This window comes from Platalea leucorodia (assembly GCF_965183815.1).
Source record: "Platalea leucorodia genome assembly, chromosome: Z".
NCBI lineage: Eukaryota > Metazoa > Chordata > Aves > Pelecaniformes > Threskiornithidae > Platalea > Platalea leucorodia.
Window position 1 is genome coordinate 4,442,229 of NC_138858.1, and position 23,632 is coordinate 4,465,860.

Consider the following 23,632-nt stretch of genomic DNA (forward strand, 5'->3'; position numbering starts at 1 on the left):
ATTCCTAAGGTATCGCAACTTTATTTTAACCACGCTGCATATTGCTTCTACAGGAAAATTTTCTGCCCAGAAAAAAATCCACGCATTTCTCTTACCTTCGTGTTCGTCCTCCAGTTCTCAGCTGTTGTTTATTTTCTGCTGTGGCAAAATTAACATTAAGATGGAAAATAATTAAAGGTACAAAAAAGGGCAAGTTGATTTTTTTTTTCCCCCCCTTCAAACGTATTTCTGAGCACACATTCATGATCTTGGAAATAACAATGCATAAACAGGAACAGCATGATTATAAGCAATGCAATCTTGCAAAAATGTTTTGAAAACAAACTGATATTGGAGCGAGCAGTTTGGCTTCAGGCTTGTTAAATTTTAGGCTCATTCAGTGTTTGGTTTCTTTGTTTACATTTTAAAACCAGTATCATTTTCACAGTAAAACAGACACTACCAGAGATTAGATAAAGCACAATAAACTAATTTAATATATCACACAGAATGCTTATTTAATGCTAATAATTTTTTCTTTGCTGAATTGGGAAATAAGCATTTACCTCACTCTTAATAATTTTATCATGTTCAACATATCAAGACAGCATAAATGACACATTGCAATGGTGGTTACAAACTATGTTATTGGTTGCACTTGTATCATTTCAAACAATTTCTGTCAAAGAAAAGCTTTTTTCACAAAATGTCAAACTCACAAAGCCCAGATGTGAACTCATAAAGCTGAGGGTTTGTATCATACCAGCATGCACCTAGTTGTTCCAAAATACATCTCTTATCAGCATTCTCTGTGCAATGCTCTTGCACCCAGATTCTCATACACTTACATAAAATAATCCTTCCCAAACAGCTGTTTTACTGAGGAATCTGGGCAACACGGTGTACTTAGAGGCAGCAGCGCCCATGTGTGAAACTTGTAATCCTGCGGGTCCATCTACAACACTGCAAACTGCAATTCAGCATGGAAATGAGTTGGTTCTGTAGGACTTGCTGAGAGTACTACAAAGAATTTAGTAGGAAGGAGCACCACAGTAATCATCTTGTTTGGCCTGCGTGTACCATGATCTGACCACAGACACAATCTAAGGCAGATCGCAAACTACCAGGCAGCAGCTTCTCAAGAGAGACACGTGCAGGAGGGAGGCTGTTTAGGCTTCAGGGAAAAAGGATGATACATCCCTGCCAGCACGGTTGCAACTCTGGGCTTGGGTAATGGCAGAGTACCCCATGTCTGAGTAGCTTCACCGACCAAAAAATGGGTACTGAGAGCTTGTGTGTGTCTAAGAGATTTACTGGCTTTTTGGGAATTGTTCACATGGATCTAAGTTCATGGATCCAGCCTTGGCTACCACTCAGTTTGACTAAGAATAAATATGATGTGATAAATGCTTTGTAATACATTTTCCTTCTTGATTCATAACAAATCCCTTTGGTTTTGTCCTGCAAGGCTGCCCCTCTTTGTATTAACACCGATCAATAGGTTCTGGCCCTAAATCTCTTTTTCATGCAGATAATGCTTGCTTCCAGCTGGTACTGATATTCTACATCACCGTGAAAGTAATGATGACTAGTAGCTTTGGTACCTTTCAAAATCATTTCACCTATACAGGTAATTTTATTATATTTATATGTTTCATTTACCTGTGATTTCAAAGTTGCTGGCAGCCATATGAAACAATGACAACTGCTCAGAGATGTTCCCTGGCCAATCACCCTTTTCTCTGATGATTATATTTTTCTTACAAGACAAATAGGTAGAGATGTTGGTGTTTTCTGTACCCTCCAAGCACTTCATAACAGATTCTTATACAGCTGTTTTTATGGCCTCTACAAGTTACATTTTGTGCTCAAGTACAAAACCATTCAGGCTCACAGGGTCATAACAGAATGCTCATATTCTGATTTGCCTTATTCTGTATCATTCATTTATACCTCAAACTTCAAGTCCTTTGGAGCAAATAAACCTATTACTTCTTTGGCACATTACCTTTAGTATATGAAAATGTGCAAAAGAAATGGTTAATGAGACTAGTGGTGATAAACTTTTAAGCACTAGCTTGCATGAGCTGTTATAATATTTTATTTAAGTGGTTTATTTTAATTTAAAAATTAAATCCAAAGTAGAACAGACTTACTATTTTCTCCCCATGAGAAGAAAGTGAATATATCTATGCCATAATACTTTGTACTTACATGGCATTTTCCAATATCAAAGCAGTTTTTAAAAGACAGAAAAATATCACCTTCTTGTTCCTCTACATAAAGAGAGAAGGAGGAGCAGAAGGGCTCAAGCCCCATCTCTCAATTCTTATGTCCTACGTGCTAGAACCATAGCTCTGTAACTGTAAGAGAGTTCAAACATTAAACGGTGACATACATGAGAAGGGCAGTGAGCATATCAGGCAAATACACATTTTAGGCTTTGGAAACTTTGGAACACAGCCACATACCAGTGTCCAGGACCTTTTTGGTAATTTTAGGATACTTTTGAAATTTTACAAAGTAGTAGCTTTCATATTCCATCAAAATTGTCTCAAGATCAATGTTGTCACAAACTTCAAAGCCACGCAAACTTAATTTTGTCTCTTGTTCCAAAGCATTTGCGGCATCGACATACCTGGTAATTTCAAAAAAACAAAGATCAAAAAACTGAGAGTCATTACCTTATTCTGATTTTTGAGAGAAAAAGCAAACAATAGCATTAGTAAGTATATGGTATTTTTAACCTATCCACAACTCTACTTATTATAAAAGCATAAACTCTATTTAAGAACCCTTCAGTGATCACTCTAAAGTATTTTTAAATTATATAGGACATTTTTGTTCCAGAAACTGAAACAATTTAGCAAAGTAAACTGCCAAGATATGTAACAGCAGTTTACCTCTTTTTCACATCAAACCAAAGGGCCATGCTGTCCATCCACCCAGTAGAGGACAGAAGGACATATTACAGGAGGTCAGACACACACAAACCCACAAATGCAGAGCACTATTATTTAAGAAACATACCCTTCCTCCATTAAATAATGCAAAATTAGAATAAGGAGATTTTTTCGACGAGCTTCTGTTCGCATCTCATCCTGTGAATTAAGACAGAACTCTAGATCAAATGTAATATTCTCTTTATTGCTGTAAACAGCATCTAAATGTAGCCTGTGGAAACAAACAAATTAAGACAACAGCATGTAAGAACTGTAAAACAACTCACTGTTAATAAACAGAAGGAAAGTGGTTTTCAATGTAATTTTTCTTACACATTATCAGGGCTACTGGATGGGTAGAAACCTTTTCCTAGAGAAGAGAAAATTACTTTGAGGCTGAAAAAATAATTTACTTCCCTTACTATGGTTACAGATCTCCAACATGTTCAGGCTGCGGCGGATTTCAGGGTAGGACTCTTGCAGACCTCATGCACAGTGTCTCGAAAGGCTGTGCAAGGAAATCTTGTGCTCCAGTGTGGCTGCGTCCCTCCCTCTAGAAACTAGAAACCCATTTTCTGAGTGCCTGGAGAAGGGGGGATGGAGAGAAGTTCTGGGATCTGCATAACTACACCAGAAAGACCAGCTGTAGGCTGTTGGCAGCTCACAATTCATGGACCTTGATATACAAACACAAAGGAAATACAGAGTACTTCAAGAATTAGTAGTTTGGGATAACACCAAACTCGCCCAATTTTAACACAGGAGTGACCAAAGTCATCTCCCAACATGCAGAAATTTCAACATGGAGTCAGTCCCGTGGATTTCTTCACGCAGATCAGAGAACCCAAAGGAAGTGAAGCTGCATCTGGGGGAGCATGAAGTATAATATCAAGTATAGCAAAAGGGACACTGGAAACAGAAATCTCATAAGATACTGGAGCAAAGCCCTGCTCTGATGAAACATGCCATATATGCTGAGTGCCTGCAGAGAAACCCTGAGATTTTAGGGTTATAGCAAAAGTTGCTACAAGGAAAGCTCTAGAAATGAGCATATCGACTTTGGTCTGCCTCATTGGGATTTGAAGCTGGGACCACAGGAAAAGCAGCTATGACCAAACCCACATTTAGGCAAATAAATGATTTCCTTTCTGTTTTAGGATGCTGGCATTCAGCGTTATTTATAAGGACCCAGTGTGAGTGTGAAAGACTAGCACTTATCCAGTGGATGGGGAAAGAGCAGTTGTTTATGTTGCTTGCGTAGCACATATATATTCCTGATCCCGTTGCACAGTAATGCATATACAGACTCCCACTTCCACCCCCAGTTTCCCTCCCTTCTTTGCCAATTGAACAGTGCCTGCATCCATCCCTGAGAAAAAGCCTGGCCCAAGTGTTAGGGACCTGCAGGAGACAAACTCACATCTTTGGCCCCTTCACACTGGAAACAGAGCCCCAGCACCTGTAGCAGTGACTTCTGCTGCTCTCTGCCAGTGCCTGACACACAAACAAGCCAAAGAATTACTACTGACCAAGGCTTACGTTTTTAAATCCCACAAGATGCGTAAAAGGAATATCCATACGGAAAGACACTTACCCTATCCTTCCCACTCTTGGAAGGAAGCATCATTATAGTATACTGCAGATACTGGAGAATCATTTACTCCTACAAGCAAAGGTGTGTTTGGGTGGTGCAATGTACTGCAAAACCAATTTACCCCTTGAGCGTGCCTTTCCTTTGTCAGATCAGACCTATCGGCTCCCTCTGCTCCGTACACAGTGGTGGATATCATATAGCATTCTGCTGCTAATTTAAACACTTGAGCTAGCACAATCAGCTGTCGTTTTGTTTTAAAACTAATACCTCTCCGTGCGTTTACCAACCTGTAAAAAGTACTGGATAGACCAGGTAAAAGGTCTCCCAGTATAGCAGGTATTTTCTGGGATGCTTGCTTCAGACGCGGAGCCATCTAGTGACACAACTAGGAAAGGGCTGGGGTTTGCTTTTAATAACGCTTCCTGCGGGGTGAAAGTGTATTTCACATATTAATAAAAAGATTGGTAGAATCTTCACTCTGGTTTTCTAGAGAAAAGAATCAAACGGGCTGGGGAAAAAGGAAGAACCCATACCCCACTACTAGTCTTTACAACTTTTTATTGTCTTGATAAAGTTATGCAGCCACTCTGAGTCCACAAGGACGCTACAAAACTGTTTGCCTTTCAGTGGTGGTATGAAGATGATTTTTCTAAACCATTTTAGGGAGGAAGAGTGCTGTGTAAACGCTTGGTAGATCAGTAACTCTTGAACGAAGGAGATCAGTCCCCGAGAGGTGCTGCAACAAGAAATGAACCAATTCCGAGAACTGTTATAAGCAAAGAGAAAACACTGACACCCTGGGATGAAAGGATCTTTTCCTTCTTATTGTTTTGAGGTGCTGGTGTTTGGAAAACAGATTTTGAATTGTGGACCTTTTACCATTTCTCCTGGATGAGCTCAATCTTCCAAAACAGGGTTGGAGAAGCAAGAAGGAAGCTGGAGTCATCACTTGCTGTGAGTCCCACCTGTACATTCTTCTAAATGCTCCTGCTGTTTTACACTGAGAAAAATTAACTGTTGTGTTTGCCCACATATCAAAAGGCAAGATCACAGCTACCTCAGAATAATTAAGCACAGTATGAAAACACAGTGGTTGCCACAGAAGACAAACACATCAAGTGTTTCATGGTTGAGTATTTACAGTAATACTCTGATGAGAGAGGAATTGCATCTGCCTGACAAACTGACAGGCTTGGAACCTTCCTTGAAAATAATTTGTATTCTGGTGTGTCTTCTGCTGCTGTTAATCCCACCAGGTTACTTCTGCTATTCCTAGAGGCATCTTAAGTTCTAGTATAAACAGCGATACAGCGATGGGCAGCAGCTCAAATACTTTTCTAGGCAGAGACTTGCTTTGGGCAGTATAGGATAACATCGTGTCTATGTATAAGCAACCCACTTCAACCTTAACATAGTAATGATGTTCTTCTTGCTGTGTTGATCAAGCAAAAGGAAAAATGAACCTTTACATTAAAAAAGAGCCCCACTTAAAATCAGAAGATAGTTTGGAGTGAGAGGTCCATTCTGTCTTTATCTTGTGTTAATAAGAATGCAAACAGCAATGGCTACTTTTGAAAAGTCAGACATCTATCCAAAGAAAATTAACTAAGCCGTTAATCAGTTGATCAACTGACAAAAGACTTGCATCAGACTGGATCTGAAAAACAGAACAGAGATACCAATATCTCCGGTCACAGTTCTTTGAAGTTTCTATAAAAGAAAGAAAAATTAAGGACCTTTCAACATGTAACTGTTACCAAATCATAAATCTTGCGCGTCAGTAGTGCAGAGGTCCCACAAAGCCACATCTCCCTGCCTTTCACCAGTCTTAGCCTACCATGTACCCTACCCAAGACGCATATGGACCTCAGCGCCTGTCGCTGCCACCAGCAGCTTTCGCTGTCCACTTAAACCAGCTCTCTGCCCACGCTGGTCTCCTTTCCTGAAGTCCAGTTTATTCTCTAGGGACCGACCCCCACTGCAAATACGTCCACAAAATAACGTGTCTGCCACAGTGCATACAGATACTAACACTGCCCAGGACTTCTGCTGTGTTTAGACAAGAAATGGTAAATCTTGTATAGCATGAAAAAAATAGGAGTACTTACGAGTGCAAAGTTACTTAAAATTCAGTTTAGCTTTACAGTGATTTAGCCTTCCTGTTTAATTAGTATTTAGAATTGCATGTTGTTTATAGCCACTGGTATTTCAATAGATGTTTAAGTGTTTAAAGTTTAATAAGCTTCCATTCTTAAAAGAACAAAAAATGTATGTAATTAAATTTTCAATTACTATAGGGGATTTTAGGGTCCATGCAATTAATAAAAGCTTAAGGCACTTAAGCATGATCTTGTTTTAAAAACTAAATAGTTGAGCACTTAACTAATTAGCTCCAACACTTATAGTGTATTTCTAGCTTAACAAAAGTGGTACATATTCCTTTCTTTGCAGCCGTTTAAAATTAAACTCTATTAGAGTCATGCATCTTTAAGTGCAATTGTTTGTTTAGTCATTTCCATACCTTATACTAAAATGCATTTACATTATAAATCAACCTAGTCTGTTGCGTAATTCCATCAAATTAATGGACCTACTAAAAGATTAATTTAACCCCATAATCTTTCATTATCATTTGACCCTATATTTCTGCACAAATATATTCGAGAGCATGAAGAAAAAAGTTACAGAGTAAGCGAGGGTCTGAGAATCCTGGGAATAATAGCTGTACTGCTGTAACATTGTGCCCTTGTACATCCAGCTGAGGCAGTCAATAAGATGAGTTCAGAGGGATCTGCGATCAGGAATTCAGATAAGAGGCAGGGGGTTAGCTCTGTAATCACACAGGGAAAGATCTTATCGTAATACATGTGCAGCGTCCCTTCCCTCCTTTTCCTTTGGAATCCCAGGACAGCTGCCAAGTATGGAGTTCCTCAAGATCAAGCTGGCACCATGTACCACGATAGGGAGAGTAGCTGAAGCATGATGGACTTGCCCAGTTTTCTTCCTCCCTCCACCACCCCAGCTTTCCCTCTCTCCTAGCCCTTTGCGTATTACACTTGCAGCCTTACCAGGTGTTTTAGAAGGCTGATGTTCAATTATTGTTTGGCTTGCTGACAGTATTTTTCGAGAAGCACAAGCAGAGAAGGGAAATGGTGAGTTTTAAACAACGTATAACTTGGCTTCTATTAAATAGAAGCTCCCAGCGCAAAGAAAAGGCGCTTCTTTACTCTCTTCTCTCTTCCAAATTATACAAGCCTGCCACAAACAATAGAGTTGGCAAGGTGTCTCAAGAAGGATTACAAATAGCTTTCATAATTAAAGACATACAGCAAGTTCACCACAGAAGTTATGGCTGCCCCAGTAGTAACACTAGGATGCGTTTGTTACGTTTAAAATCTAGAGACATTTTACAATTTGAGTTTGGTGCACTGAAGACAGAAACCTTCCAATTTCTCCCCCCATTGCAATAGTTTCATGCTGTCTTTCATTAATTCATGCTCCAACGCTAAGAGCCACTCACAGACCACTATTATCTCCCTCTTTTAACAGGGACATTGCTGAAGCCATGTTTTACACTGCCAAGAATTCACTAATTTGAAGTGTATGTGTTATGAATACATAAAAATGAATGGATACGAAGTATGGTGAATTATTAAACAATACAAATTAAGGATGCTGAATTTACAAATTAATTAACAAGCATTAATTCTCCCCCTCATTTGTACGAATTTGCAAAGTTCTACTGCAGATTACAATAATATTGCTTTTCAAGAGTGATGTACAGAACAAACATGGGAAATATTTAACAATTAAAAACAGCGAAATGCCTCACAAAACAAATTTCTTTGATTGTAAGTCTACACATAGAATTGTAATGCATATAGGAATTTATATAGGAATTTATTTTTTGAAACACTTTTCCCCAAACTGGTAGAAAATAACAATCTCTGTTCTACAGAACAGATTAATGGAAAAATGCAGTACAGATAAGGACAGAGCTGGGGAACCAGGAATTCCGTAATTATTTAGCGCTACAAATTAAAGATGTAGCAGCCTAACTTTTAGATACTGCATTGGAATACTAGAATTCAGAAACCTGAAATTAAGTCTAGGCTTCCTCCACAGAACCCAAGAACCTTAGAACAAGAATCAAAAAATCCTCTTGGCAGCTTCAGGCTGTTCCTTCATCACTGACTGGCTTAAGCAAACTAGGCTCCAAACTTCTGTTCCTCTGCAGAATATGAACACCTCCCTCTACCCCGTACCCAAAATATAAACTCTGATTTTCACATCCATGCTGCCAAAAGGCTATAGAGAAGTCAGCTTACAAAGCAAACCAACCCAAACCCAGTGGTACAGCTAAGCAGCAAGAGTTCTTCAGCTCCAGGTCCTACTCCCACAAACGTTTCTGCATTTAGCAGTCAAAACCATCCTTGGGACCAGGGCCACACAAATCCCCATTGAATCATAGAATCGTTAAGGTTGGAAAGGACCTCTGAGATCATCGAGTCCAACCGTTAACCTAACTGACAGGTCCACCTCTACTGCATGTCCCTAAGCACCACATCCACACATTTTTTGAACACTTCCAGGGACTGTGATGATTGCACCACTACCCTGGGCAGCCTGTGCCAGGGCCTGACCACTCTCTCCGTGAAGACATTTTTCCCAATGCCCAACCCAAACCTGCCCTGGCGCAGCTTGAGGCCGTTCCCTCTCGTCCCATCGCTTGTTCCTGGGGAGCAGAGACCGACCCCCCCGGCTCCAGCCTCCTTTCAGGCCGTTGCAGAGAGCGATGAGGGCTCCCCTCAGCCTCCTCTTCTCCAGGTGGTACAACTCCAGCAGATTCGTTATTCTCGTCTTCCTTCTGCCCATTAACACCATATCAATACCACGCCTTAGGGCACCGTCCTCAGTGGCTGGAATCTAAATCCACTTTAGGGCTCAGAGACTGTGCTGGAGGCTCCCATTCCTAGGAATATATAATCTACTATATATAATTCCTTCATATATACTCTACTAAGAGGTTGATGTAATGTAAACCCCAGTCTCAGAACCCCTCCCAAAATTAACTTTTTGTGAGCAATCCTGCCCCATTCACGCACAGTGGGAACAGGGATTTGTGTATGCATGCACAGCACTCAACACCTTTGTGGGAAAGGTTTCTAGCAGCCCTGCAGTGCAGCCCAGCAGTCTATCTTACTCCAGCTGAATTTGACCAGCAGATGGAAGCAAAAGTACAGGTTAAGAAATGTAGCAAACTCCTGCTCCTTCTGGGCTTCCTGCAGCTCTACCCACCCGTGGGACGGAGACACGGTGGGGCTGCAGAGCCCTGACTTAGGGAAGAGGGAGTCGAGGGAGGAAGGAATACGGACTTGGCCCCTTTCGCTGTACCTGCGCCAGCCACGGCGATGCAACGGGCAGGGCCTGTGGGGAGCAAGGGGGCCTGCCCTGCCCTGAGGAGCCGGCAGGACAAGCGGCGCTTTCCTCCTGCAAAGGGAAGGGAAACGAGAAGGGGGGGCCGTGGGAAGCCCCCACCCTGACGGAGAGCCAGGACCGCCCTCACGCCGGTGGCCCCGAGGGCCTCCGGGCCCTCCCCGCACACGCCCGGCCCCATCCCGCCCGCCACGGCCCCGCCACCGCCTCCCGCGGCGCCTGCGCAATGCGCGCCTGCGCAGCGCCACCCCCCCCCCATTTCCATAGCAACGGGGACGCGCGGCCGCCCGTCCTGCCGGTTCTTACCGCCTCCCTCGCCTGGTAGGTGGTTCTCAGCGTCTGGCAGGAGAGCTCCATCGGGGCGGGCAGCGGGCCGGGCGGGCAGCGGGCCGGGCCACCGGCGGGCACAACCCGCGGGGAAAGTCACGGCGAGCTACCGGTACCGCCCGACCTCGCAACCCGCGGAGGCCGGCGGGCGCGGCGAGGGAGAGGCCCGGCCCGCCCCACCTCCCTCACACAGCCAATCAGAACGCCGAAAGGTGAAAGATTGCCCGGAGAACTGCTCAATCACGAGTGGAAAGGGAGAGGCTATTTAAAGGATGGGCCAATCACGGTGGGGAGGAGAGGCGGGGCTGACTGTCGTGCCGGCCAATCGGCTGCAGGCTCACCTGAGGGAGGCAGAGTAGGTTGCCGCGCTGTGAGGGGATTAATGGGGGTGGTGAGCGGAGGGGTGGCGGCGCTCCAGACCGGGCCAAACCAAACCAAACCAAACCAAACCAGCCCTGCCCAGCCCAGCCCACTGTTAAACATGTCCAGCTCACCCAAACAGGCGAGGTGCGCCCGGGAAGATGCGGAGTGCGGTCTGCCCCTCACATCGAGGATGGTGGTGGGCCTTAAGATGGAGGCTGCCAGCGTGCTGGTACTGAGGGAATGGAGGGCTGCGAGAAGGGCCCTCTTCAGAGCACCCGAAAGCCGTGGTTAAACTCGTCTGCCTGATTGCTGCGGCCTCCTGGGTTCAGGATGTGAATTACTGGTGGGGTGAGTTGTGCCTGTTGGATACTGTTTGGTTTCAATCCAGCTGAAGGAGAACATTAAAAAAAGAAAAAAATCCCTGAAAATACATTAAAGGGAAGTTCGAGCATGTAAAAGGGTTGCTTGGTGACAGCCACAACAGGGCACGAAGCAGGACAGCAATGGTCAAAATGAGGAAGAGCCATCTTCTGGAAACAGCCTGTCCTCTGGTACCTGAGCGCTTCCCAGCCAGGCAGCCGCAGGTGCGCGCTCTCCCCAAGTCCTGCCCGCTGGAGACCAACAGCTACTCCGTTCCACCAGCTGTTCTTGGACAACGTAACTACCAGATTCTTCACGTCCCTACCACGCTACGCTTGCTTAGCGTCTTCAAACCCATGTTCTCCAGACATCCAGACCGTCCTCCAAACGCTGCCTCTTCAGTATAACCATAAATACCCCAAAAGGTCTTATCGTTTTGGTGCAACCCTGTTCTACTCAGGAATGTTTTTTCATCGCTTTTCTTAAACCTTCCCAATCCAGTATATGCCAACAGAAGCTTTCTGTTCCCTCAAGCTCCCTTTGCTAAGTATCTCCAACTGCACATCCTTCTTGCAACGCTTCTCTCTCTCCTTTCAGTATGTCTTAATCTCGAGGATGTCCTAAGGAAAAACAGGACTTCAGTGTATCTTAACTGCTCAGTTAGTTGCGCTGCAAACGTACTGTCATCCTCTTAAGTGTGTAATTTAATAGATAACTTTTTTATTAAATTTGTCCTGTAAAACATGAAGTTTTCAAAGTCAATCAGATTAATGTTCCCGCTGCCAACTTGGGTCCTCTCCTGCTAGACTTGTGTTTAATTTTGTGGCCTTAATGTGGTAGTAGAGTAGGTAATGCATTCGTTCTCTGTTATTGGGTGCTTCTGTTTTATGGCTCTGAAAGAGAAGGTGCTGTGACTGGTTAGGATTCGAGCCACCCCAATTAGGTTTCCGAGATCATATCATTACTGCTGAAAGAATAGCTTGGGTTCTTGGCTTTGCTTGACCAGAGAGGGTTTTCTACCGTGTCTCTTAAAGGGGTAGTGGTACCTTAACATGTGGTTTGCTGCTGTTTTGATGGATAAAGAGAGTCTTCAATCCTTAGGACGCAAACTTGAGGGTAATTTTCACATGTTTGTGAATGAATCTTTCAAACGGCTCTTGGAGACAAACGCACGGTCACAGTCAGGGAGGCTGTGTTCAGGACTGTGAAATCCCCACAGAAGCTCAGGTGGTTAAATCTGCAACGCCAGACTTCTGCAGCTGAACCGTGCTGGCCTGCAGGATCAAGACGTCCCCAAGCAATTCAAGAACCTACAAAGAAACCTTGCTAGGGCACTCATTATCTAGGTCTTACATTCAATAGACGTCATTTAATAAAAATAACAAGACAACTTTATAGTGAACATTTAAATATTTCCCTGCTGTGCTTATAACCAAAATACAGGTGTATCACCCTGGTAGGTTAGGCTAGGCAAGCAAAACTAATTAACATGTATTTGACCATCGAAACTGATTAGAATATAAAAATAAAGGAGCACAAACCAGATTTCTAATTTACATTTTGTTTATATATAATACATATATCTACGGAGTCTGACATCGCTTTAGTTAATGTAACTTCACTGTATGTCTTGACATAACGGATAGAAGATTATTTCCCATCTGAGCTCTGTTTTAGAATCATAGAATTGTCAAGGTTGGAAAAGACCCTTAAGATCATCGAGTCCAACCGTTAACCCAGCACTGCCAAGCCCACCACTCAACCATGGCCCTGAGCACCACATCTACCCGTTCTTTAAATACCCCCAGGGATGGAGACTCAGCCCCTGCCCTGGGCAGCCTGGGCCAGGGCCTGACAGCCCTTTGGGGGAAGAAGTTTTTCCCCATACCCAACCCAAACCTGCCCTGGCGCAGCTTGAGGCCGTTCCCTCTCGTCCCATCGCTTGTTCCTGGGGAGCAGAGACCGACCCCCCCAGCTCCAGCCTCCTTTCAGGCCGTTGCAGAGAGCGATGAGGGCTCCCCTCAGCCTCCTCTTCTCCAGGCTGAGCCCCCCCAGCTCCCCCAGCCGCTCCTCCCCAGCCTTGTGCTCCAGCCCCTGCCCCAGCCTCGCTGCCCTGCTCTGGCCACGCTCCAGCCCCTCCATGGCCGCCTTGGGGTGCGGGGCCCAGCGCTGAGCACAGCATTCGAGGGGCGGCCTCACCAGTGCCCAGCGCAGGGGCACCATCACCGCCCTGCTCCTGCTGGCCACACCGTTCCTGATACAAGCCAGGATGCCACTGGCCCTCTTGGCCACCTGGGCACCCTGCTGGCTCATGTCCAGCGGCTGTCGACCAGCACCCCCAGGCCCTTTCCCGCCGGGCAGCTCCCAGCCGCTCCTCCCCACGCCTGCAGCGGTGCCTGGGGTTGTTGTGCCCCCAGGGCAGGACCCGGCCCTGAGCCTTGCTGACCCTCACCCCGGGGCCTGGGCCCATCGCCCCGGCCTGGCCAGGGCCCTCTGCAGGGCCTCCTGCCCTCCAGCAGATCGACACTTCCACCCAGCTTGGTGTCATCTGCAAACTGACTGAGGGTGCCCTCGATCCCCTCATCCAGATCATCAGTGAAGATATTGAACAGGACCGGCCCCAGCACTGAGCCCTGGGGAACACCACCGGTGACCGGCCGCCAACTGGATTTGACCCCATTCACCACCACTCTCTGGGCCCCGCCATCCAGCCAGTTTTTAACCCAGCGCAGAGTGCACCCATCCAAGCCGTGAGCAGCCAGCTTCTCCAGGAGAATGCTGTGGGAGACAGTGTCAAAGGCCTTACTAAAGCCCAGGTAGACAACATCCACAGCCTTCCCCTCATCCACCAAGCGGGTCACCTTGTCACAGAAGGAGACCAGGTTAGTGAAGCAGGACCTCCCTTTCATAAACCCGTGCTGGCTGAGCCTGATCCCCTGGTTGTCCCGCCCGTGCCGGGTAATGGCACTCAGGATGATCTGCTCCATGACCTTCCCCAGCACTGAGGTCAGGCTGACAGGCCTGTAGTTCCACGGATCCTCCTTCTGACCCTTCTTGTAGAGGGGCGTCACATTTGCTAACTTCCAGTCATCTGGGACCTCCCCAGTTGACCAGCACTGCTGGTAAATGATGGAGAGTGGCTTGGCCAGCTCCTCTGCCAGCTCCCTCAGTATCCTCGGGTGGATCCCGTCCGGCCCCATGGACTTGTGACCATCCAGGTGGAGGAGCAGGTCGGTGACTGCCACCTCTTTGACAACTGGGGCTTCATCCTGCGTCCTATCTCCATCTCCCAGCTCAGGGGCCTGAAAACCCCGAGGATGGCCAGTCTGACTATTAAAGACTGAGGCAAAGAAGTTTTGTCAATTAGCTGCACAGAAAGTGCAGCTACAAAGCACCCACACCTACGATTTCTTTCCAAGGAATAGAGTCAGTATCCAACTCAGAACATCTGGTCCTGTAAGCAGAGCAATTAAGGGGGACAGTGAGCCTCTGTGCTTTGACAGTTCGAGACCTAACACAAGAGGGGTGTGGGCACCGAGCACCACCCCATTACATTTTTGCCATCCTCTTTCTCTAGCGTTACATTAAAAAATAGATGGCTATGGGATTGGAAAGACGATGGAGAAGCCTTATAAAGTTCTTTCTTTTAAACACGGCACATACACACAAAAAAAATCTACCTTTGGCCCAGTCATCTCAGACGCCCCCCCCCCCAATCCTATCACTGCTTGTAATTAATTTTCAGTTGTCTATTAGCAGCTGGTTAAGCAGCAGAGGAGGAGTTTGTTGAGGTACAACGTTGATGAGTGTGATTGCTGCAATGCTGGGAGCAGCTGTAGGGTGGGGATTTTTTTTTTGTTGTTGTTTTGTTTTTAACTGGCTGCAGTGTGTTTGTGGGAAGCAGGGAGAGTTTATTTAGATGATCAGATGTCCCTGTTTCAGTAGGTAACACAGCTGTGGGAAGAGTCAGGGCTTGTATGGACATACTGTGCATAGTCCTAGAATGATTACTAGAGAAAGCTGAAGCCCTGATATTGTTTTTTTTTCCTTCCCTAATGAGCCTAACTCAATTTAGGGGAGCAGGATGCTTAGCACCTATAGGCTCCCTTCTTACCCTAATTAGAGTCTATTAGGAAAACAAACCAATTGCTGCAGTGATATCCTATCAGGTAGGAGGATGGAGTGGCTGCCCTGAAAAAGGGCAGGTTGTCTGCTCCATGGCTAGTGCTGGGCCAAGTTTTAAAGCCTGTATTGCAAAATCAGAAAGGGCTCAAGGGGAGAGTGTGGAAAATGCTTCACAAGCTGTAGCAGGGGGTTGTGAGAGGAGAAAGAGGAGGGGAAGGAAGAAGTATCGCAAATGGAGATGCAAGAAGCAGAAGCATCAGAAGCTGGAACAATGTTTGACACTTGAGGTAGGTTTCTTAAAAGTTTGGTGGAAGGAGAAATGTTGGAAAAGTTGAAGATTTGGTAAGCTGCCAAGATGGCCTGGTAACTGGGGAGCGGAAGTCTGGAGCTGATGCGTTGTGTGAGGAGTTTTGAGAAACCAGTGGGATTTTGAAGAAGTGGAGCAAAAGGGGAGTGTAATTCTAGTTATTGGAAAAATCAGAAGAGGGAGATTTGAGAGAAACCTTGGTGTAGAGATAACATATCAGAGTGGGAGAGGAGAAGCCTGTGTTTTGTGGAGTAGGGACCTAGGAAAAAGCTTGCGGAGGACCAGAATTATGAAGTATGTGTTTTTTTGAGGGTATGGCCCCAGCGATGAGTAGGAGAAAGGCTGTGAGGGAAAGCTGGGGGAAAACAAAATAGGATGAAGAGAAGAACTCTAAGGAACTCTTTCCTTCAAGCAAAAGATTAGGCTAAGCTAATATGTAAGCTCTTATTATCATATGCATGTGAGGTGTTAAAACGCAAACTGTAAACTGCTCTTATCCCAGCGGATATCGGGGATGGGATGAATGGGAAGGCTGAAAGATGCGGTTATGAAGTGAGAGGTGAGTGTACATGAGAGAAGAAATGCCCGGCTCTGATGTGAGCTTGAACGTTGATGTCTTTCCTGGTGTATTTGAAGGAAGAAACATGTGAGGGTGTGCTGAAAGAAGAAGAAAGGCGGCTTTGGTCTGGCCTCTGCTGGTGCGTGCTTTAATGATCTAAGAGATCCAAACCTGCAGCTTGCCCCTGTAGTCTGGCGTTGAATTGCAGGGAAAAAGAGATCTTTGGTGGACTTCAGAGCTGAACTCGCGCAGCGGTGTGGCAGCCAGCACGCTTTGTTCGGCTGTGAATTCCTGGTTTTGACTAAAAAAAGAGGTTTGAAATTAATGAAGACCTTATGTTTAAATCTTCAAGGAAATGACTATTGTAGGACTAAGCGCAGAGCCAGTTTATGCAGAGAAGGACTATCTAGCTGTGGTTATGGTTAAAAACTTTAGCAGAAATAAGGGTTTATCTTGGACTAACTGATAGTAAAGAAAAAGGAAAGCCTGCCTCAAAAGGCTATTGCAAAATTACCACTAATAATGTGAATTATTGAGTTCCTACGTGTCCAGATCTTGTAGTGGTATTGAGTGACCGTAGCCAGTGTATATGGTGTATTTATATGTGTGTGTGTATATATATATATATATGCTGAGCTATTTGTCCCCAAAATTGCCTGCTGGAATCCCTCCTAGCAGAGCTCGCTGACGACGTGGCCCGTTGAGAAGCTCCCGGTGTAGTGCGCTCGTATTTGTTCTGAGATACCTTACGGTTGTAGTTACCACTCCAAATCCCTCAATCGTGCAAAAACTGCTGCCTTTTGGTTAATATGGGCAAATATATTTTGCGCTTCAGACCTTTTTTTTTTTTTTTTTTTCTTTCCTCCCCCCCCAGTGTCTCTCTTCAACTTCTCATCTTGGTTTGGCTGCTTGCCTGTTTGTTGGCTCAGTCTTTGCCTTTTTTTATTGCAATAAATCAGTTGTTTGGTTTAATGGCCCAGTTGCCAATGAAACTGAATATTGTGACTAGGTAATTATTGTGACTAGATAATGATCTCTGGCTGCTTTTGAAAATAATATTCTCAGCTGCACCTCGATGTTTATTTTTCTGTAAATGCCTCAAGATTTCCCTTGCAGCAGGAAACCCATTATCTAGTTTTGAAGCTTACTGCCAGTGACATTTTTGCTTCATTTTTTATTAATAAAAGGCGTCACATCGTCATTGTAACACAAATTATGAGAACGGCCTTGATGGGATGGATAAAACTAAGAAAGCTATCGAACCGCAGCGCAAGCCCAGCTTCTCCACTCGACGCGCTTCAGTCGCACGACGGTGTTATTTGCTGTTCTTCCCTTTTTTTTGTGAATATAATAATTGTGTTTAACCGCTGGGTGAGCGTGTCCTCCGCCGTGTTAAGTCTGGAGGGAGGGAAGGCGGCAGCCCCGGGGGGGGGGGGGGGTGTGTGTGTGTGCGATCCCGCCGGGAGCTCCCTTCTCCCGCTGATGTCCCCGGGGATGGCGGAGGGGCCGGGCTCGGTACGGGGCACCGCGGGCCCGCACCGGCGGGGGTGTGTGTACAAAAACCCGCTGTTTTTACCTCACGATTTCCCCCAGGGCCGCCCCGCCGGGCGGAGAGGCGGACCCCCCCCGTTCCCGCCGCCGGAGCCGCCCTCCCCCGTCACGTGCCGGGGGCGCGCACCGGGTGCAGGATGGTGGCGGCGGCGGCGGGGCCCGGCGACGGCGGCGGCGGCAGCAGCAGCAGCAGCGGGTAGAAAATGGCGGATTTCGAGGAGCTGCGGGTGAGGAGGGAGAGAGGCGGCGGGGGAGACGCGGGCCAAGATGTCGCCCGACCGTTCCCGCGGCGGGGAGGGGGGGGCCCCTCGCCCACCCCGCTCCCCCGGCCTTTCCTCACGGGGAGCCCCCGCCGCGCCCCTCGGCGTGGCCGGGCGAGGGGGGGGCCCGGTGAGCCGTCAGCGCCTCTCGCTGAGGCGGCAGCCCGTAACGGCCGCCCGGAAACCCCCGCGGCCGCCTGTGCCTTCCCCGGGGGAGGAAGCGGGGCCGCCCTGAAGCGCGGTCGGGGGGCGGCGGGAGGCGGCTCTGCCCGAGGAGAGCCCTCCCTGTCGCTGCCCCGGGAGGGGGCTGGGGCACCCCGCTTTCCATCCCGGCCGTGCGGGTCGTGGTGTGGCTGGGGCGTCCCGTTCCCCCCCTCCCCCGACATTTTAAAAGCCGTTTCGGCTCTTCCGTGCGGCCCGACCGGGAGAGAAGCCGGGCCCCGGCCCGCTGCCGGAGGCTCGCATGGCGCCCGGCGGGGCTCCGCGCCCGCGGGAGGGCCCGGCGCCGTGGTGCCCTTACTGCGGACTGAGGGGAGGATGCCGAATAATTACCGAATTTTTCAAAATACTGATAATTACTGAATTTTTTGAAAATTCATTAAGCGCTTTCTAACCGGGAAAACTGCACCTGTGAAGCGTGAAATCCAGTATTTCTTTTCAGACCTGTTTTGTCTTCAATTGAATGCCTTTTATATTGCACTTGTGGACTTTCTGTAGCAGATTTTTCCGTGTGGAGGGGGTGGCCTTTCATATTTTAAGGTGTGTACACAAAGAACTGACTACATCGTTTCTGTTCTTCCTTAACGTTTCTTGAACAATCCGCGGGTATCTTTGTTCGGAAGGGGAATGTTGTCCTTCTGCAGCATCCACACCTGCAGAAGTGCCGCCAAGGGAATACTACATGCACACTGAACCCCCCCGAACCTAGACTTCCCTACAGAAGGAATAAAAGCCAGTTAAATAGGAACCACTGTGAGTTAGGCTTTAGTGCAGAGAAAGGTCTGATGGGTGAACTGACTGTAGTCTGACCAACAGTGGGAAATACGCTGCAATCACCAGAGAATTTCCTATGCTAAGGCTTCTTCCAGCACGAACACTGCTTGGGTGGAAGTGGCTGTAGCGTAGCTGAGGAGCTCGGTTATAAAAATCTCATGGAAAAAACTGAGTTTCTTTCTTGGAGGACGATAGTGCTCTATCTCAATCTTAGGTTTAAGAAAGGTTGGCTTATTTTTTCCTAAGGTAAATATAGTGGGTTTTTTAACTTGTTTGTGTTTATGTGTTTTCTTGTTTAGTGTCCTCACTCATTTTCAGCCCTCTTTCCAAGGTCTCTCAAAGGGCGTAGCTATGTAGGTGGCTAAACCCCCAGTGTAAACTTTGTAGCAGAGAGAACTCTTATTGTAGCTTTTCTTGTCCAGGCTTGGGCTGGAGCTGGGATCCCCATTTTCCAAAGCACTAGATATGCACAAGTATTGATAGGCTCTGCCTGGGAATTGGGTACCTAAATACCTTTGAAATTATATATGCACCTGAGTTGCTTGCCCAAAGTAATACAGGAAGTATGGAGGGAAAAGGGAACTGGGTTTCAGGCCAACTCCAGGACTGCCCTTTCGTCACTCGAAAGAATAGGTATCAGTAGTTAAAAGAATTACTAGTCTGAATAAATGTCTTTTGATGTTCCCATTCATCTTATTTGTAAACTGGAGTGCCTGTGAAATGAATCTGTTAGCCTGGAGCTTCTCTAAATATTCAGCATCTGGCTGATAATAATCTATGGTCCATCTTGGGAAAGGTCTAGATATTTTTTTGGAAGATAATATAGTAGGCTTAGGCTGCATCATGTCTTCAAGGCCTTTACTGCCTTATTTTTTTTTTTTTTAGAGGATACATTTGAATGTGTCTTCTTGAATACCAGGCACTTGGTTTGCAGGTTTAATTTTTTTTCAGACAGCCAGTTCTTCCTGCTTTTGGCCAAAGAAGAGAGATGCCCCTCAGCAGATTTTGTGAATTAACCTTTAGGAGTGATCTTAAACTGTTGCTCTGTAGATCAATGTACGGGACGTTTTTATGGCAGTATTGTGTGCTGCTCTCTTGTTGATTGCAGTTTCCTGTAGTAGGTGATCTCTTACCTGCCTTATAAAAGGCTACTAGGGCAATTTGGAGAGTTGAATTCATTTTAGTAAATCGTTAAGGAATGACTAAAGGCAGGAGGTCAGAGTTCTCTCTTAAATCCTGTTTTTGAGGGAAACATGCAGGGGCAGCATTTTTCTATTCTCAGGGCAAAGCATTGTTTTAATATTAGTTAGTACCATCCCTGCCATCTTTTGGATCTTCAGAGTAAAAGTTCTGGGGAGCTATGACCAAAGGGTTATAATTGAGAGGCTGCAGTGAAAGAAAACAAAGAGCCTCAGAGGAACCTGCTCTTACATCATGCCTTTTGAAAATCTTCAGTTTTGTTAAAGGATTCAGAAGTAGCTGTAACCACAGTCGCTACTTTTAGAGATATTGGTGAAAATGTCCAGTATAAGGCTTACCCTTCCAGACCTTCATATTAGCCCGTAATTCATTAGTAGTGTTTCTTGAATTCTGTAGGTTACCAGCTTCTGGAATATTAGGGAGTTGCTGAGAAGATGTGGTGAGCACAACTATATCTTTCTTGTATTTTGAGATACAGTTTCCAGACCTGCTGTTCACAGATGTGTTTTTAAACATAGCTCATACCTTTGTCCATAATCCTCACTCACGAGCAGCCTGATGAATGTCAAAAGGATTACACAGGCATGGACAGACGTGGAACAGAAGTCAGCAGTCTGGTGTGGAGGCCAGAGATGGCACGTGAACACATTTTTGAACAGAATTGGTCCAGGAGTGGGGAACTACAGCTCCTTCTGAGAGCCATCTGTGAGAAAACAATTCCAGCTCCCAACAAATTCTGAACTCGCTGAGATTTGGCTTGAAGCTACAGTTTGCATCCCAGCAAAATACTGCAGATAAGAGGATGGGTTATATATTATTACTTAGAGAGAGAAAACATTTCTTGGATCCCCTAAGTTTCTTCTGGCATCCTGACTAATTTGGAAACAAATAATACAGACTGCACGCTGTCCTTGAAAGATTGCAGATCCCTAGTTTAGAAGATAACAGCTTCAGTCTCATAGTTTGTATTTAATTGGGTTTTGAAGTAATATATTAGTTTCATCTTTACGGGGGGGGGGGGGGGGAACCCTCTTCATAGGCAAACGAATATGTCTGTGCCAAAATTAATTTGTGTGACACTTGCGATCAGTTTCATGGCCATTGTGGAAAAAATCTCATTTTAGTGAGAAGAGATGGAAGTGTGCTCATACGTCCTATGTGGAAGGGGAGATTACACAAAATTTACTGGAAAATCAGGGTTTATAAATGCTGAAAGTAAGTCCTACTTCTAATTTTTGCTCTTGCACACCCAGTACTGAAGTCATGCGGTTCAAATGTGAAGAGCAATGTGGTTCGGATACCATATTAAAATACAGAAATTGAAGTCTCATTCTTGTATGTATTGGATCTCTTGTTTGTACCAGACTTGGTGTCTTTCCGCTCCTCTTGCTTTATTTTTCCAGTCTGAATGGACAGCATTTGCCTGTTTACCAGGTGAAGCAGTGCTTAGTGCTAAATTGTTAGCCAAGAAGAAAACAGAGAGCTATTTTCCTGTGTTCTCTTCAAGCTCATTGCCAAACACTCCATTGTACTGTTTTATTTTAGCTGTGTTCATAACATTGTATTGTATATGCTGACCAGTTTGGGGGTTTGATGCAGAAATCAAATTCTGCGTGTTGATCTGGGGTAAACTTAAAATGATGGACAGAATAGATATCGAAGTTTCTGTTGGTGATATAGTGACCTATAGGTTGCAATTAACATTGAATGTATTAAATAACCTCTGATAAAATATTGTTTATAACCCATGATAATATACAGTTATCTTGTATCTGTACATAATTCCCCTGTTCTTCCTAGATCCATAGTCACTTTTTCAGGCCAGTGAGGCTTATTGTGGTACCTTAAAAGTTTGTTGTATCTAGAATAATTAACAATTAATGATTGTGCTGAGATACAGTGATGGGGGAGAGGAAGGAGATAACGTAGTTTACGGTACTTAAAAATGAGGCTGCAATGAAATGGGTCAAGCTTTGTTTTGAGTGTCTTGTGTGACATGAACGCAAGTATTTGATTTAGGATTTTCACTGTTACATAAGCACATGTAACTTTGAAAACTAATGCCTCATTTAGGAGCCAGTCTAGAGTTAGTCCAAAGAAAAATCCCCATAAAACTGAGGACCTGATGGTCATGCTGTTTGCACCAACTGTGGTGTTCTTCAGAGCTGCTCTTATGCTGCTGTACTACTTACACAGATTTAACTAGTGAGATCTTCATTCTTTCCCAGGACTTGCGTTTTTATCTATAGTTACATCAGTTTCAAAAATACATTTATATTTGTATTTAGCATCAGCATAGAGATCTTCAGCCATCCCAAGACAAGAGTTGCTCTTTCTTACCAGTATTACGCACTTCTAGCCCGCTGTAAATCAGCATGTACGCACCTTTATTGCAAAAGATGTCACAAATGTGCTTCTCTGCCACGAGTGTCCAGAAAAGGGCTTAAAGTCAGGAGTGAGGATTTGTGGGGTTGTTTCTTGGTGCGTCCCTTCCTTATGTAGCCTTCAGACGCTTCAGAAAACGTCTGGAAGCCAGTGGGGCTGAAGCAGAGCTCTTAGGTGGAGACTGACTAGAACTTTTGGGTTGACTTGGATGGCTTCTGCAGGTTCAAGTGTAGGGTTCGCTACCTGAGCAGTTGTGGTTGCCCTAGAAGCTACAGTCGTCGGTGCTTATTGTAGACATATGTCAACATTTAACAGGCATTCTTGGTTACCTTTCGTTCATCTATGTAAGTACAATGACTGTTAAAATTGCAGGTAGCTTTTGGCAGGGAGGGTGTGGAGAATCATGTACCTCTTGTTTGAGAGAGATGTTTGATCCCTTGCTTTGCTCTGAAACATGGCTACCCTTCATTTCAGTGGTGTGTCAGCATTTCCTGGACTCCTTAACGTGATCATCCCTGTGAAATGAATGCCATTCCAGATACACCTACGGCTTAATGCTTTAGAACAATATTTCTGCATATGAATCATGGTTGCTATAGCTTAACAATAAAAATGAAAAACCCTGTGAGACTTCTTATGACCTTCAAGTATAAATTTCAGGGGAAAAAATGTTTGTAGAATATAAAAGTACTTGAATTATCCAGTCTGATTTCCTCCCTTAAAGTTCGGTCAAACTACTCTTTGTGTCATGGAGAAACATTAAAAATAAAATGGCTTTGGTCTTCTGTGTTAAAAAAGATTTTTATTGGGCTGTGCAGCTGTAAAGAACTTCTCTTAAGAGAAAATTGATGGCATTTACATGACACAACTTGAATGTCTAATCTTAATTCGGTGATGTGAAAAGCATGTTAATAGCTAGGCTGCAGTCGTCTGCAATATTGCTGGAACCCCAAAAGAAAATAACTTGGTAGGGTTTGTTGGAAGTAATATCTGTCTGCACCACCATTATAAATGCTCCTAAGCATATGCTATGCCTCCATAAAACCTTGTTGATTATAATAAGTGTCCACTTTGATATATCTGTAAATGGGGTAATAAGCTAAAATGTGTAGATCAGACTAGCTGCGTTTTCATGCATGTGGTTGTTGTTGCCTTAAAGGGAATGTAGAATCAGCTTTAGGGGGAAAATGTTGCAAAAGCCATTGTTTAATTACTTCCAGTAAAATTCACTTTTGCAAGATTTCTTTCAAA

At 45.2% G+C, this 23,632-nt stretch overlaps 2 protein-coding genes across 3 annotated transcripts in view; one reads left to right on the forward strand and one right to left on the reverse strand.

Moving 5' to 3' along the window:
• Nucleotides 1–10,308, reverse strand: part of KATNAL2 (katanin catalytic subunit A1 like 2) — a gene marked incomplete at both ends in the record, with an annotated part of 33,171 nt that extends 22,863 nt beyond the window's left edge. The window contains 4 exons of the mRNA XM_082335638.1: nucleotides 96–138; nucleotides 2,451–2,617; nucleotides 3,010–3,080; nucleotides 10,258–10,308. Of these exons, the coding sequence (XP_082191764.1) occupies nucleotides 96–138; nucleotides 2,451–2,617; nucleotides 3,010–3,080; nucleotides 10,258–10,308 (332 nt within the window). The remainder of the gene's footprint in view (nucleotides 1–95; nucleotides 139–2,450; nucleotides 2,618–3,009; nucleotides 3,081–10,257) is intronic.
• A 7,379-nt stretch (nucleotides 10,309–17,687) lies between these two features.
• The window catches only part of PIAS2 (protein inhibitor of activated STAT 2), a 30,123-nt gene continuing 24,178 nt past the window's right edge, over nucleotides 17,688–23,632 (forward strand). For both annotated transcript variants that reach the window (XM_082335848.1, XM_082335849.1), the window contains exon 1: nucleotides 17,688–17,770. In XM_082335848.1, coding sequence (XP_082191974.1) covers nucleotides 17,747–17,770 — 24 coding nt within the window. In that variant the 5' untranslated portion in view covers nucleotides 17,688–17,746. The remainder of the gene's footprint in view (nucleotides 17,771–23,632) is intronic.